The sequence below is a fragment of the Manihot esculenta genome, chromosome 15 (genome assembly GCF_001659605.2).
Source record: "Manihot esculenta cultivar AM560-2 chromosome 15, M.esculenta_v8, whole genome shotgun sequence".
Lineage (NCBI taxonomy): Eukaryota > Viridiplantae > Streptophyta > Magnoliopsida > Malpighiales > Euphorbiaceae > Manihot > Manihot esculenta.
Genome location: NC_035175.2, coordinates 14258901 through 14274130, shown reverse-complemented (window position 1 = coordinate 14274130; position 15230 = coordinate 14258901). Strand labels below are relative to the sequence as shown.

The 15230-nt window shown below is 33.8% G+C and overlaps 3 protein-coding genes across 4 annotated transcripts; 2 read left to right on the top strand and 1 right to left on the bottom strand.

Moving 5' to 3' along the window:
• Positions 1-656: 656 nt before the first annotated feature.
• Positions 657-5323, top strand: LOC110602718 (protease Do-like 1, chloroplastic). Its single transcript, XM_021740311.2, has 8 exons — positions 657-1221; positions 1314-1436; positions 2302-2473; positions 2879-2916; positions 3497-3695; positions 3815-3967; positions 4110-4244; positions 5079-5323. Exons 1-8 carry the CDS (start codon positions 764-766, stop codon positions 5154-5156), a joined length of 1356 nt encoding a protein of 451 aa, XP_021596003.1. The 5' UTR covers positions 657-763; the 3' UTR covers positions 5157-5323.
• A 2371-nt stretch (positions 5324-7694) lies between these two features.
• On the top strand, positions 7695-10174 carry LOC110602318 (transcription factor WER). The gene is made up of 3 exons (XM_021739807.2): positions 7695-8976; positions 9062-9191; positions 9388-10174. The coding sequence occupies exons 1-3, from the start codon at positions 8859-8861 to the stop codon at positions 9761-9763; spliced, it is 624 nt and encodes a 207-aa protein (XP_021595499.1). The 5' UTR covers positions 7695-8858; the 3' UTR covers positions 9764-10174.
• On the bottom strand, positions 9911-13298 carry LOC110602317 (carbonic anhydrase, chloroplastic). Of its 2 annotated transcripts, none has more exons than XM_021739805.1 (10): positions 12895-13298; positions 11751-11812; positions 11506-11652; positions 11369-11417; positions 11155-11271; positions 10998-11051; positions 10819-10904; positions 10620-10725; positions 10382-10540; positions 9911-10087 (listed from the first exon to the last, which is right to left on the bottom strand). In XM_021739805.1, exons 1-10 carry the CDS (start codon positions 13081-13083, stop codon positions 10049-10051), a joined length of 1008 nt encoding a protein of 335 aa, XP_021595497.1. In that variant the 5' UTR covers positions 13084-13298; the 3' UTR covers positions 9911-10048. The 2 variants fall into 2 exon arrangements, with proteins under 2 accessions (XP_021595497.1, XP_021595498.1); XM_021739806.2 differs by having other exon boundaries at positions 10355-10540; positions 12895-13297.
• Positions 13299-15230: the final 1932 nt, after the last annotated feature.

The window sequence follows — 15230 nt, the reverse complement described above, 5'->3', positions numbered from 1 at the left end:
CCTTTCCTATATAAATGCAGTTATCAAAGAGCTGATTCTAAATTTTGTGATGCTGCCGCCAAGCAAGGAGCACCTGGCAGCGTGCATACATTAGAAAATGGGAAAGCGGCTAATGCTACAATGTGATGTAAATTCAGGAAACTCTGAGAGCTTGCCAAAGGAATTAAGACTTCTGTGGAAGATTTTGTAAAACATTGTCTGGGGTCCAATTTTTCCTTGAATAGATAACCACAACTTTTTATATGAGCTTTCATTGGTAATGTTAATGTTGTAGTTCCATGAGATGAACGTCTCTTTACTCTGTCTTGTAATAGAGGGACTCTTGTCTTCCAAAATGTTCACAAAGTTTTTCAGAAATACTGAGCTGGTCTCTTTGTTGATTCAACACTCAGGTGAAAACTGTTAGTGCGATGTATATTAAATTTTGGGCCTTCACTTGGATATTTCTGTGACCAAAATTTGCAGAGCTTAAGAAATATAAGATGGTCTGAAGCTTCGGTTGTATTCTTTTTTTAAAAAAAGAAAACTTTAAATTCTATTATAGTGACGGCACTTTATTTTCTTTTATTTCAAAATTTATTTAGGTGGATAAACTTTGGAATGATTAAACTGACATGTGTAGTAGAATCTAAAGAGAAGTGTGATATAATAATATTTTCTCTTCCAACGAATAACGAACGGATATGTTGCACAATACATATGGTTAGATCTCTTGAGACTCAGCGTTTAGCTAAAAGAACTACGAGAAGCCACTGAGAAAGAAATGGCCGCTGCTTCTTCACTCATTTCCACAGTCTTCCACTTCTCTTCTCCACTTTCTCGCTCTCCAAACAGAAAACTATCTCTCCCTCTTTCTAATCTTAAATGTCTCTCTCTCCTCCATAGAAACCATAACAATAACAATAACAATAACAACAACAATTCTCGCATCCTCTGTTTCCTGAATCAGTTTCTCCACTCTCGCTCTTTAACCCCACACAATCCCTTGTTTGCTCAAAACCCCTCTTCCTCCTCCTCTTCTTCTTCTTCGGCTTTTAACTCGCTGCTTCTTCTCTGCACCTCACTTGCCTTATCCGTCTCTCTATTCGTCGCCGATGTGGACCCGGCCTCCGCTTTCGTCGTTACAACTCCTCGTAAATTGCAGACCGATGAGCTTGCTACTGTTCGCCTCTTTCAAGAGAACACTCCTTCCGTTGTTTACATCACCAATCTGGCCGTCAAGTATTTCCTGTTCACTATTGTTATTATAAGCTTTACAATTTCTGTTCGATTCAAGCTTCTGATTTCTTTTGTTTTTGTTTTTTCAAATATAGGCAAGATGCTTTTACTTTGGATGTGTTGGAGGTGCCTCAGGGGTCAGGGTCTGGGTTCGTGTGGGATAAAGAAGGTCACATTGTCACCAATTATCATGTGATTCGCGGTGCTTCTGATCTCAAGTTAGTCATATCTTATCTACTTATTGCATATGGAAGCAGAATTAGTTATTAGCTTTGCCGTTTCATTCTACATGTTATTTGAAATTCTGCTTTCTTTGTTTGCTAAAAGGTGTGAATTCTTTGTTGGTATGTCTATACTTGTTTAATGTTGTTTCCCCCTACTTTAATCTAAGGCATAGAAAGGAGAGCTTGGTTCTTGAGGTTGATCTCATTGTTTTGTGCACACTTGGTAATACATTGCCTCTAATGTAATTTGTTAAAGGAAATGGAATGGCATTAAGGAAAGTGAAAAAAATAAACAAAATTGATTTCACTGAGCTTTGGTTGACTGCTAATAGTAATAGTTTATGCCTTTACCAGTGTGTTTTGTATTTGCTTGCACTAAGATTTGGTTGACTGCTAATAGTTCATGGAAATTGTGACTTGTTTCCGGTGCTAGAGCCCAGAAGCACGGGCAAATTATAAATTGATAAGTCCATGATGATTCCAGTTGATGTTACTCACTGGAATTTTGACTGTGTGAATGTCATGAGGAGAAATAATTAAGCTGCAGAAAGTAAGATGTTGAATTTTGCTATTAGTTTGGATGAGGATGATGTTAGTGGATTTTGGTTGTACTTCTATGATTGCCAATTGACACATCCACTAGATTTCATCTTTTCCAGTATATACTTGTCTAATCCATTGTGAATTAGTACATTACAATTGGTTCTGTTACACTTGTTGAATCTTCTCATTCATAACTTATCCTTTTTGCCATATCATGTGAGATTCCTTTGTGGCTAGACAAGGTTAAGTAAGATTCTCTTTGATTCTGGTAAATGCCTTGTTGTTCACATTTAAATTGGTGCTAGTCTGTGTACAGGGTCACTCTTGCTGACCAGTCAACTCTTGATGCAAAAGTTGTTGGATTTGACCAAGACAAGGATGTTGCTGTATTGCGAGTTGATGCACCCAAAGAGAAATTAAGACCAATACCTATTGGTGTTTCTGCTGACTTGCTTGTGGGTCAGAAAGTATATGCTATAGGCAACCCTGTGAGTGTGATATACACCTTTCTTCTTCCTCTTCTTCTTCTTCTTCTTCTGGTTTCCTGGTATTTTGGTAACCATCAATATATGCTAACGCTGTGTAAATGGAATTATGAAAATAACCTTGGTTGGCAATGTAATGGTGATTTCTATTTATCTCCTGAAAAATGCATGCAGCCTTGTTTAAATGGTGAATCTGAAATTCTGAATCTGTTTATTTATACATATTGCAAATCAGGATTCTGTTCAATGTTGGAGCAATAGATTCGTAAACGTTAGTGTCAGTTTTTTCATGGTTTGGTTGTTATAATTTATTTGTTACTTGTAAATGGAGTATGTGCATTTGGTCATTGCCAAATGTATCTTAATCATTATCTGATTTCTGATTTGATATTATTATGTCTTTTGCAGTTTGGACTTGATCACACTCTAACAACTGGCGTCATCAGGTAGAGAAATTCTGTAAAGTGTTTCTTCATTTGTCTACATAACTTTCATTGAAAATTATGGGTTTTGGTCATTAGCCCATCTTATAGGAACACTTTTGGAATTGGCTGCAGTAGTCTCATTTTCCCCCTTTTCTCTGAGACATGCAAAAAAATTTTTGAAATGGCATGTGACTAATGTTAATGATATAGTTTTTTTTTTTTCAATTTGGTGCTTGATGGAAAGATACATAAGAAGTTAACCAATTATTATGACATTAAGCAATAAAAGGCCATAATCCCAGTTATGACCCACTGAAGTTAGGTCCTGGAAGAGAAGACTTGGTGTAGACAGTCTTTGGAATTGATTTTATGAAGTTCTTTTGAAGATTAAGTCTGCATTCTGCTGATTGAATGCTTGAATTTTCATAGCAGGGATAGCCCTTAACATGCCATTAATAGATAAAAATGAATAACAAATAATATAAGCAGATACTGAAAATATCAGTAATGCAGCCATTTTCTGTACATATATTTGCAATTTTATATGTGTCTTTATATATATGAGACAAACTCTCTGTTTTTTTTTCCCCCTTTTCTCAAGTGGGCTTCGTAGAGAAATCAGTTCTGCTGCTACTGGCCGTCCTATTCAGGATGTTATCCAGACAGATGCTGCCATTAATCCTGGTAATAGTGGAGGGCCACTTCTTGATAGTTCAGGAAGCCTTATTGGGATAAATACAGCCATATACTCCCCATCTGGTGCATCCTCTGGCGTTGGATTTTCAATCCCAGTTGATACTGTGAGTTAGCACTTACACCTTGCAGTTGATAAGCTTCAGCACAGGCATAAAAGGAAAAAAAGCTGACTGCCTTTTTCATGCTTATGATAATTTATTTTTCTTCATTTATTCAAAACAAGGTAAGTGGCATTGTTGAACAGTTGGTGAAGTTTGGAAAAGTTACAAGACCTATTTTGGGTATTAAGTTTGCACCTGATCAATCTGTTGAGCAGTTGGGAGTAAGTGGGGTGCTTGTCTTAGATGCTCCTCCAAATGGTCCAGCTGGCAAAGCAGTATGCTCTATTCTTTTTTAAAATCCTACTTGCGTGCAGTATTGAACCTAAAGATTCTGTTCTGGATAAAGATTGTTGAGATTAATGTTTTCTATTATTTTAAGAGGCTTCTTCTTATAAAGCATGAATCTCTACTCTGCAGGGTCTGCAATCCACCAAACGCGATGCCTATGGGAGACTTATTCTGGGTGATATCATAACATCTGTGAATGGAAAAAAGGTTACAAATGGCAGTGACTTGTACAGAATTCTTGACCAATGCAAAGTAGGCGATCAGGTACTGTGTTAATATACTTCCATTTTTCTGATGTTTCGTTTCATCCTGGCCTTGTATTTCTTTTGTGCTTTTTAATTCTTTCATATAACTGAAGGAGGGAAGAAAAGGCCATGTTTTTGCATTCCAGTTTAGTACTTTAGAAGGTGCCAGAGTAATCAAATGTTTTTATGTTATTGTTATAAGTTAGGTAGAGACGTAGAGTGGAGCACAAATATACGATTTCTTTTAACCATTTGTCTGAAAAAATTGTACACTGGGCCTTGGGCAACATTGCTGCTAAGAAGGTTGCCAAATAAATCTGGTTGGAACTAGAAGGACTGAAATTTACTGTCTGTGTGGGTTGTTACCATTATCAGCAAGGATATCCTTCACAAACCTTTTTCCTTTCACTTTCCTATGGTGTCCATATTCTCATAGGATAAGTGAACTTTTCATCTGGTGATTTTTTTTTTCCTTGAATGTTATCACTAAAATGTCTAAGGCTTTGGGCCTCAACTAAACGGGACCGTGATTGAGGAGCTTTGGTCCTAGTTCTTCCGCATGAATTGGACTCGAGCAGAATTGGCAGTCCGTTCCAGTTTGAACAGGCTTCTTTAAAAAATTGAAAATATAGATTTCAACCTCAAACTGATACAAGCGGGAACTGACCACATGAGGTCCAGTTCAGGGCCTTCCCCTCCATAAGCCAGAACTGGTCTGTGGCTCTCTAGCAATCACCATCCGAATTTTGATACTAGATATTATCAAACAATACTTGGACTGGTTAAACTATTCAAACAATTCTTGTAAAGCTGGTTTACGTATTGTCGTATATTGAACTATTTTGATACTCAGGTAATTGTGGAGGTGTTGCGCGGTGATCACAAGGAGAAGATTCCAGTAATACTTGAACCAAAGCCTGAAGAGTCTTGAATAAAGGTACGGTCTGTATAAATAGTTGGTTACATATACGAGGGAATGCTATTATTTTGTATATTGATTGATGCAAGACAAAGAATTGTACATATATCAACTACTGTATTGTCTCGGATAGCAATTATTACGCTGATAAAGCAAAAATAGTGTGAATTTAATCTCAATTCCTTACAAAAATGTGCCATTGGCCTTTTGAAATGCTGCAACTTTCTGAAAGTTTTCACTCTGGAGTCTGAAGACATGCAGCATTGACATCCAAGATGAAATGTAAGGAATAAAATTACTATATTTTGCCTTGCTGTTCTCAGCCTCCAGAGAATGTGTATTTATTTATTTATGGTTGAATATATACTTACATTCCTATACTAATTAAAATTAATTTATTTAATGTTTGAACTAAAATTGTAACTTATTCAATACCTAAATTTATAAAAATTATAACAATTAAAAACAAGTTAGTCATATTATCAATAATTTAAAATAAAAAAATAAAAAATCAATCATACATATTGTTCAACATACACTAAACTATACTTTGAATACTTTGAATTTTTATAAATTGACAAAATTAAAGGATAATAATTTTATCATTTTATGAAAATTTAAAATTCAATTAGTAAAATTTTGAATACAGTTCAGTTGACAGTTACAATTTTTATAAATTTAGGTGTTTAACATGTTATAAGTTTAATTTTTAATTATAGTGTTTAATGAGTTATATAAAATAGTATAAAAATGTAAATATATCTTTGATGATTTATCTATAGTTAAATCGGCTATTTTGGTGGGGCTTTAGGTTTTTTTTTTTTTTAAGGGCTCTGCGTCAGTTATTGACCCTTAGAGAGTTTATATGTAGTGAAACTCCTTAATTATACTAGGATATATGAATTATTTTATACATTTCAATCATTTAGAAAACAAAAAATATATACATTTAAATTTTATATTAAAAATTCACTATATTTTAAAGTGAAGTTTATTTTTATTTTAATGAATTGCTAATTATGAAATGGACCGATATTACAAGGACTTTTGATTATACTGGAGTTTATAATTTTTAATTTGAGCCAAGTACAAAAACTTTGATTACTCTTATCTTTTGATGTCACAGACACATAAGTAGTCTACTAAAAAGAGTACGAAAAGATTTATTTATTCCCTTTTGACTGGATTAAGTCCATGGATACAATTCCTTAATATTTTTTATTAGTTTATTGAGTAAATTTAAAATAAATTCGACCTTTAATAATCATCGGATTAAGCATTAATATTAATATTTATGTAGAACTAATTGAAATTTATCCCGTGAATATATAAATCTACATGTAAATATTTAATTTAATATTGTTGAGCATGTACAATGAAAATTGGGATGGAGGATCCTTAACATTCCTCATTAAGTGGCATTCTTCGCTGATAAATTATAGAATACATCAATGTATACCATAACTTTTATATATATATATATAATTAAAGAGTTTGATCCACCATTTATAAGAGAATCAAATACTGAATGGGTTTGATAATTTTTCATGTATCCTTTATTTATGATGATTGATTCTTTTCTCATATTTTATAAATTTATTATTTAATCCCTAAATTTTATCAGTGATTATAATTTAATGTCTATTATTTTAAAAATTATATTATTTAGTCTTTTAATTTTATTTCTGTTAAAATTTTAGAAATCCCTCTGTCTAATGGAATATAATTTGCTGCTAATAGCAGACAAAATACCAAAATTACCCATTCTCTATTTATATCCACTTCCCATATCCTTCCTGCCCTTTTTGCTTATCCATCTCCAATCCTTGATAACAACTCCTCCTTTCTCATTGTTCATGTATTGCAATGGAATCCATGAAAATGCATGAAGGAATAAAGAGCTTGAAGGTGGATAATCTCTACGAGCACTCTAGAAATCATCTTGGCACATCTCGTTGAATGAATGTGGATGGTTGTCATCATCACCGCATCTCTGCACATACTAGAATAAAAATATTAATACTATGTTTAAGAGGAAATAGAGTAAAATAAGATTTTTTTACAATATGATTTTATAAGTTAAGATTTTTTATGTTTTCAAATTTTAATAATTCTTAATTATTGGGGCTTTTCAAGATATTTATAAATTTTCAAGAGAAAATCTTCATGATAGTGATACCCTGATGGATTAAGATCAAAGATTTTTAAGTAAATTCAAAAAAAAAATATTTTAAAAATCTACATTTTATCCTAAATATAGACTCAAAGGAATGTAGGAAAAGACTTTCATTGAATGCAGTAATTTTCTATACAGTTCAATTCAATGTTGTGCTATTTACAGCACTAAAACCAAAATAAAATCTTAATTGCTAGATAAGATAATGATCTCATTTTAAAAATTGGAATATAAAAATTTTGAAAGAAAAAATATAATCTAAAATCTTTAAAATATTCTTATGACCAAATCAATATATTTGAATTAAATTTCAACCTTCTCTCTCTTAAAAAAATATTTTTTTATAAAATAAATGGAGGCTAAATAATAAATTTTTCTATTTTAAAGTATTATTTCTGGCATAAATTAAGTGATTTTCGGTCTTTTATTTGTTGTTTATTTTTTTTTTTTTTTTTTTTTCTAATAGGTTGGAGTAAAGAGAGAGGATTTCTTGTATCTACCTTTGTTTCTTTTGCTTGGCTTTTACCTTGTTTGGTTGATGCATGTGAGAGTGATCGACTCTCAAATCATGCTCTTTTGACTTTACTTTTAATACAATGAATGTTAGCTAGTGTTCACTTATGGAGCACACCTTAGAGGACGCGAGTGGGTTGTCAAAAAGTGAATTTTCTCCATCTTAATTTGCGCCATTAGATCTGTAAATCTACCTTACACCCAGTTGGTTTTAATTTGAACAGTGTTTGCTATGTTTGGTCACCTCCATCGTTTGCTCTCCTCCTTGTCCTTATGGATGCATGTTTGTGGTTTTTGGTCTTTTTTTCCGGTTGCATATGGCTTGATTTGTTTCTGTTTTGTTTCTGTTTTGTTTCTTCAACTCTTAGGGCTTTAGTTAGTTGAGCATGGCCACAATTAGCTACGATCGAAAGAGCTTTCTTAGCCATTCATAGCCTTTGGCTCCAAGTGATGGACATACCCATAGAGGCAGAACATCGTTTCTGCTTGTTTTCACCGGATTTTTCTATCTAGTTCAAATTTGTTGTCCGACAGGGCTTCTAGGTTCTTAGTTGGGCTTCAGGTTGGATTATTTTCTTCTGACCTAGAGGCTGCTAATTTGTTGCATTGGGCCAACTGGATTTGGGTTTGTACTAATTTTCCATATTCAATAAAATTTTATTGCCTTCCAACCAAAAAAGAAAATTATGATATGAACCCTAACCTAGGATAATTTTACACTTTCAAACTATACATTCCTAATAAATTTGTAAGGACAATAAAAAAAATTATAAACTCAATATCTCTCTACTTACTAAAACTTAAAAGCAAAGGACGACTAACCAAGCAAACTCCTTAAATGTACATCAAAACAAGGACATGACAGTATCAAGATGTGTGCCCATATCAAGCTCATGCTGAGGGTCGGCAAAGGATACAATCATTTTTCAGAAAATTCAATACCCTTATCCTCTATTCAATCATGTGTAGAACTAGACAACCACCAGCACAAGTGAATAACAAACAAAGAAACTAAGTAGAAGAGAATGGAATCAGAGAATCAGGACAAGAAAAGGCTGTGGACAGAGGAAGAAGACAAGATTCTCGTAGACTACGTAAAGATTCATGGGAAGGGACGATGGAATCATATTTCTAAGAAGACGGGTACTATTGGGATCTTCTTCTTCTTTCTTTCTTGCTTTCTTTCTTTTTTTCTCTGTTGTTTAATCGCATAATGGTTGAAAAATAGGCTTAAGGAGATGTGGGAAGAGCTGCAGGTTAAGGTGGCTGAATTACCTAAGCCCAAACGTGAAGCGAGGGAACTTTACTGAGGAAGAAGAAGATGTTATTATTAGACTCCACAATCTCCTTGGAAACAGGTTTTTATTCTCTCTATTCTCTACAATTCCTTCTGCTTTGGAAAATACACTTTCAACATGTCTTCACTTGGCCACTTTGCTTAATAATGCTATGGTTATGTAATTTTGTAAAAATCTAGGGATTTAATAGTAATTCTCTCTTTTTTATTTATTTATTTATTTATTATTATTATTATTATTATTATGTTGCTTTTAGGTGGTCATTGATTGCCAAGAGGGTGCCTGGGAGAACAGACAACCAAGTAAAAAATTACTGGAACACCCATCTGACCAAAAAGCTAGCTGCAAAAGATCAAAATGGCAGGCTCAGCATCAAACAACAAAGTAGCAAGGTTGCTGTTACAAGCTCAACAATCTCCAAGGTAGCTACAAATTCAGGATTTAGTGAAGGGACAGCCACTGATCAAATTACAGTGGATATTGAGATTCAGAGAGACACTCAAGTCTCAGATTTACATGGATTGACCTTCATGGATAGTTATGCAAACCCTTTCTGGCATTACTATGATCCTCTAGAGCTCACTACACTTGGAAATGAGTTCTTGGATGGGTATTCTTTTGATCATGCTTGATAATATTTGATAATATTCTTGGATGGTTGGACATGAGTTCTTAAATTTGAAGAAACTATGATTATAATTTTTAATTAAAAGATTATTCAAAGACTAATTAGTATGTAATTGGCTTAGTTAGATGCTGAAGAGGGAACAAAACATGGGTTGGACCAGTCAAGAAATTCCAATTCTTGATAAAAAGGGTCATAAATCTACAAAACCCATTTCATATATTGATTATTTCAACTAACAGAAGTGAAGAGATTGTCCTCATCTTAGCAGGAATGACCTCTATGCAATGCCCTAGAGCTTCCAATGAAGTATGGTGGCCACATCTTTTACCTAACAACCAACAACAACAGCAAAATGCACTAGTGAATAAGGTCTATCAGAGCAGCTTTTGATCAATCATGACACCCAAAAAAACTTTAAAATATTCTAATCTTCAATGCATGATTATAAGCAAAAGGAGCCGCAGCTGGTGATCTCCATTTAATATTTATTGCAAATTATAGCTCATCATTTAAGCATATGATTACAAAGTACATGATGAAATCTGGTTGGAAAGAGAGAAATTAAGAGCTTAAAGGATAAAGATGGAGGTCACACAGATAATGGAATTTGTTTTGTTCATACAGAGAGTGGGGGAGAGAGGCCAAACTCAAGCCCCCATAGCTCAAAACTTCCTGTAACGAAATCGTAGTAGCCACCCTTCAATGCTAGTGTCTTCTTCACCAATCCATCTCTCACAAATGGATATGTCAGCAAATTTCCAAGCGATACATTCACTGCTTCCTGCATTATAGTTTAAAAACGTATATATAATTAACGATCAGAGCTTATATCGTACACACAAGAGAGTTTTAGTTTTTACCTTTTCGCAGTGTGTGCAGAGTTCTGGCAAATCTGCACCTCCATGTTCAGCAAGCACCTTCGCCTTGGCAGGCAGACCAATGCTGACCCAATCTTCTATGAAGTCACTGCAATTTTTGTTCAATTTGAATGATTTGTTTAAGTATTCATAAGAAATTTCGTGCATATATTCATGGGTAATGTTAAGATTAAAGCCTTACGTAGATTTGTTTCCATCAAATGGGAAGGTCATAAGCCCCTTGATTCCACCACAGGCACTGTGACCAATCACAACAATGTTCTCCACCTGTGGAAGATTAATCGATTAATTAACACTTTCTGCCGAAATAAATTAAAAAAAATATATTATTAAGACATAAAAGTTAGTATGTCTGTTCACCTTGAGATGCAAAACTGCATATTCAACTGCAGAACCAATCCCTGCGTATTTAACCTGTTGGATTATAAAAACCCAAAACTCAATTAATCAACTTATCTAAATCAAATAGGACAAAAGTAAATGGTGTACTAAGAAAAATTAATAAGTTAAAACCAACCTGATCATACGGTGGGACCATGTTAGCAACATTTCGGACCACGAAAGCTTCCCCTGGTTGAAAATCCAGCACGTGTGATGGGCAAACCCGGGAATCCGAGCATGCAAAAACCATAAACTGCAAGAAATTGAAAATTAAACAACTATTGCTTGCCACCTTAGATCCGTCACTGCGTATATGTTTAACAAGTTGTCCCTATGGTGAATGTATATACCTTGGGGCTCTGACCTTTGGAAAGTTCAGTGTACAATCCTGGATTCTTGCTGCAGAAAAGAGGCATAAAAACTTTTTTTAAGTAGCAGCTAACAAAATTAGTGAAATTTAAGGGAGCAAATGCATAAACAAACAGACTCATATTTCTCTTTCTTGAAGTGAATGAAGCCTTCTTTCATTCTCTCAATTGGATTGAAGGGTATGCTGCCAGATGAACCAGATTGTAACTCAGCTGTTATCTGCTCTACTTTGGCTGCTGCAGTGGGCTTCAATTCTCCCTTCTCACTGGCAATCAACCCAACAAACTTCAGTAAACAAGCAAAAGAATTGAAGGGTTAAGTTCAGTTGATTTTGAGATGAAAAGGCTTTCTTTCAAAACTTACTTGAGGAGTTTCTTCAGAGCTTCAATGGCCTCCTCGTACGAGTTCTTTCCCATTTCTTCTCTCTGTCAATTCCCCAGCAAACACATCAGTCTATTTCTTTAATGCATTTCAAGCAAATTGAAACAAGAGATACCTTATCAGGAGAAAATTTTAATTTCTTTAACTATGAAGAGAAGGAAAAAATATAATGGCGAAAGAAAATTTTGAGATGAAAATGAAGAGAGAGGTCATTGAAATTTATAGAGTTAAATTAAGCTAAAATGACTAAAGCCTAAAAATAAAATCTTTAACTGAACTCAATGATTCTTTTTTAGAATCTTTGCTTGCTTGTTAGCCCTAGAATCCGCCAAGTAATCATACAAATTTCCTTTTCAGTTCACACTTACGTCTCATAGAGGTTATATAATTAATTAATTAATATCTTAATTTTAGAAATAAATAGTTGACGTAATAATTGTTATTTTTTAAGTCCATGGGTAAAATTTACAATACTGGAAATTTAAGGATTTTTTTTTAATTTGTATTTTAGTGGGGCATGAGAGTATACACGTGTAAAGCATAGCGTATGTTATTTGCCACATAGAAATTGACACATGGTATAGTTTCTTGCAGAGAGTTGGTTGGCGTAGTCATAAGTAACTCATGGAAAATCAAAATTTGTGCAACTTCTTGTGTAAAGGTGGCACTCATTAGAGCCACATCCATAAATCTCCCGAGAAAAAGGTGACGTGGCAAATTTCAACCAATAAATTTAAAACATATTATTTTTCATTTAGACCATAATAAAAAAAATACTAATGTAATTTGTATTTTAAATTAATTTCTAAAAAAAGTATTGCTAATTCATTTAACCCACCAAGGATTCATTCTCTGTTAACCTTTTTTTTAACAAAATAGAGTTTTTTTTATATAATTAAAATGGATATTTTTAATTTATTAAATGAAAATTAAATTATATTCACATCGAATCCAATGTTAGTATTATAAAATAATAAGAAATTAAATAAATATAAACGCTATAAAATAATGGTACACGTAATAAAAATTTTAATGGCTAGTGAAATGCACATGATTCGTAAGCAATAAAATGATGCAGTGGAATGCAAATATGTAGAAAGATCTAAGAATAGAACATAGAGAATACCCAAGTAGGGTTGATGATAGGAGCAGGAGCAGCAAAAACGGGCTCGTTTCTGATAAGGGCAGGGATAGAAGAAGAAGAAGGAGTGTTGAGCCTAGCAGAGACTGAGGGACGTAATGTGGGTCGCCGGAGAGAAGATTGGGAAGGAGAGAGGGAGGTGAGACACCCGCCGTTAATCGAAGCCGTCGACATTGCGCAAGGGACACAAGAGTTGAGGGACTTTATACCATTTTTAACCACTCTTCTCTGCTACATATTGTGCTATAGAGATAATGAAAGCGAAAGCTTGGTGAATCAAAACTTCTTGTTCTTGCCTTTTAGATTAGGTTTGGACGTTGGAGATTCAATGCAAATACTTCTCTCTGCCTATATCACCTCAGCAATATTCAATGTATTTAATTATATTATCTACCAACTTATTCATATATATATACGTACGTACATGATTATATCTTGTAAACCATGCATTCATTGTCTTTTCTCCACGTTAATCTATAATGGTGTCATTATTATTAATTAATCAATTAAATAAACACTAAATTAATTAAAATTTGATTAATATTTAATAAAATATTAGATTAACTTTAAGATTTTGAATTTATATAAGGAAAAAAAAAAAGCAAGACGTGTCATATACTCATAGATTGTAGCTAAGAGGGGTGACACGTGTTGATATTGGAGAGGATGATGTTGAAAGACTGTAAGAATAGAGACATCCATGGAAAGCTGCCAGACGATATATATCGTTGGAGGATGGAAACCAATGGTGGAAATATGAGGGAGATGATGGGTGATGGATGCTGGTGATAAGGTCCTATCCCTAAAACATGGCTCTCCTGCTAACCCCTCCTCTCTAAAACTAACCAAGAAGTAGGGCTACTTTACTCACTAATGCAGAATGCATTACCACTTATTTTCAAAGATATTTCTATCTTTGAAAATGAAATTAAAACGACACTGCCAAAATGGGACTAACCCATTGCCGTTTTGTTTATCCCGCATGGATTCATATTTTGATATCTGAAAATGAAATTTAAACACAGCCAAACACAGTCTAAGCTAGCCATATAAGTGATTTTAACCAAGGGGGAATCTCTTGTTTGAGCCTTGTATTAACTGAATATTAATGAATGGCTTAACATTCAATTTCATTTCTATATTTAAAAAATATTTAATTTAAATAGTTTCAATTTTTTATCAAACTAGTTTAGTTTAGACGTTTCCATTTAAACTCAAGTCATCTCAAAATAAAAAAAACTTAGGCTGGTAAGGCTAAAAATCAGACATTAATGCATTCAGTCTAATACTAATAATAATAACAACAAAACATATTTGAGGAGTAAAATAATTTAGAGTTTGAGTTTGTGAAAGGCAGAAGAGAAACAAACCAAGTATTGGGTAGATTGTAAATTTTATCCATTTTGCCTTTTCGATCCACCAAATTAAAATCATGATCATATATACCCTTCATGTTTTCCTTTGATGATCGATGGGTCTCTGTCACCCGGACTACAGGCGAGTCCCACGTAGTAGAGTCAGGCCGTAATTCACCAGAGCCCGCTACGCAAGACTGTTCACTAGCATGCAATTCAGACCATGCTCGAGCAAGACGGACAGAACAAGACTCGAGCCCAACAAAGAAGGATTCAGCTCACTTGACCTGATAGATCAGTGGGAACAAACCCTTCTACATTCAAGACCATGTTAGCATGGGTGCCGGAAGAAATTAAATAGCCATTTGACAATGGAGAAAGGGATAGTACGTCCATACGTATGGTTGTGCGTGATAGCGACATGTGGTACTGTATGCAGAGTGGTGGTTACACGTTATTAGAGAATAATAATAAAAAAAAGAATAAAGAAAGAGGGCGTGAACCATTCAAAAAAACTTACAGATATGTATCCAAATTCTAATCTGTTCTGGATTCCATATCATCATTATTGCGGTGATGTTTCTTTGCCCATGGCTTCAAACCTCACCTCAACCAAATTCATCAAAATACTGCATTTAGTTAGGTGTCTCCTTTAAATATATAGAAGCCCACAAACACACTCACTTGAGGAAAGGATGTCAACATTATTTGGCCAAAATGTCCACATTAAAGCCAGAAACTATTTATTCATTTTTCAATTATTTTAATTTATTTTATTTTAATCAATAAATGATATTATTAGACATGGAGAGAGAAAAGAATATAAGAGAGAGTATTTGAAACATCAAAGCTTAAAATGTTTTCTTTTTTTTTTTTAAAAAAAAAAAAAACTTAATTTGTTCTGTTATGGGATGCCTGGGTAGAGTTGATAAAGCCTCCTTTCTCATGTGCTTTTCTGGGTAATCA

Excerpts from the sequence above, each read along its gene's own strand:
- LOC110602317 (XM_021739805.1), bottom strand. The coding sequence starts at position 13,083 with ATGTCGACGGCTTCGATTAACGGCGGGTGTCTCACCTCCCTCTCTCCT. Across the intron at positions 11,813-12,894 it reads CTATCATCAACCCTACTTGG|AGAGAAGAAATGGGAAAGAA; the intron begins GTATTCTCTATG and ends GGGAATTGACAG. Across the intron at positions 11,418-11,505 it reads TTCAAGAAAGAGAAATATGA|CAAGAATCCAGGATTGTACA; the intron begins GTCTGTTTGTTT and ends TCTTTTCTGCAG.
- LOC110602318 (XM_021739807.2), top strand. The coding sequence starts at position 8,859 with ATGGAATCAGAGAATCAGGACAAGAAAAGGCTGTGGACAGAGGAAGAA. Across the intron at positions 8,977-9,061 it reads TCATATTTCTAAGAAGACGG|GCTTAAGGAGATGTGGGAAG; the intron begins GTACTATTGGGA and ends GTTGAAAAATAG. Across the intron at positions 9,192-9,387 it reads CACAATCTCCTTGGAAACAG|GTGGTCATTGATTGCCAAGA; the intron begins GTTTTTATTCTC and ends TGTTGCTTTTAG.
- LOC110602718 (XM_021740311.2), top strand. The coding sequence starts at position 764 with ATGGCCGCTGCTTCTTCACTCATTTCCACAGTCTTCCACTTCTCTTCT. Across the intron at positions 1,222-1,313 it reads ATCACCAATCTGGCCGTCAA|GCAAGATGCTTTTACTTTGG; the intron begins GTATTTCCTGTT and ends TTTCAAATATAG. Across the intron at positions 3,968-4,109 it reads ATGGTCCAGCTGGCAAAGCA|GGTCTGCAATCCACCAAACG; the intron begins GTATGCTCTATT and ends TCTACTCTGCAG.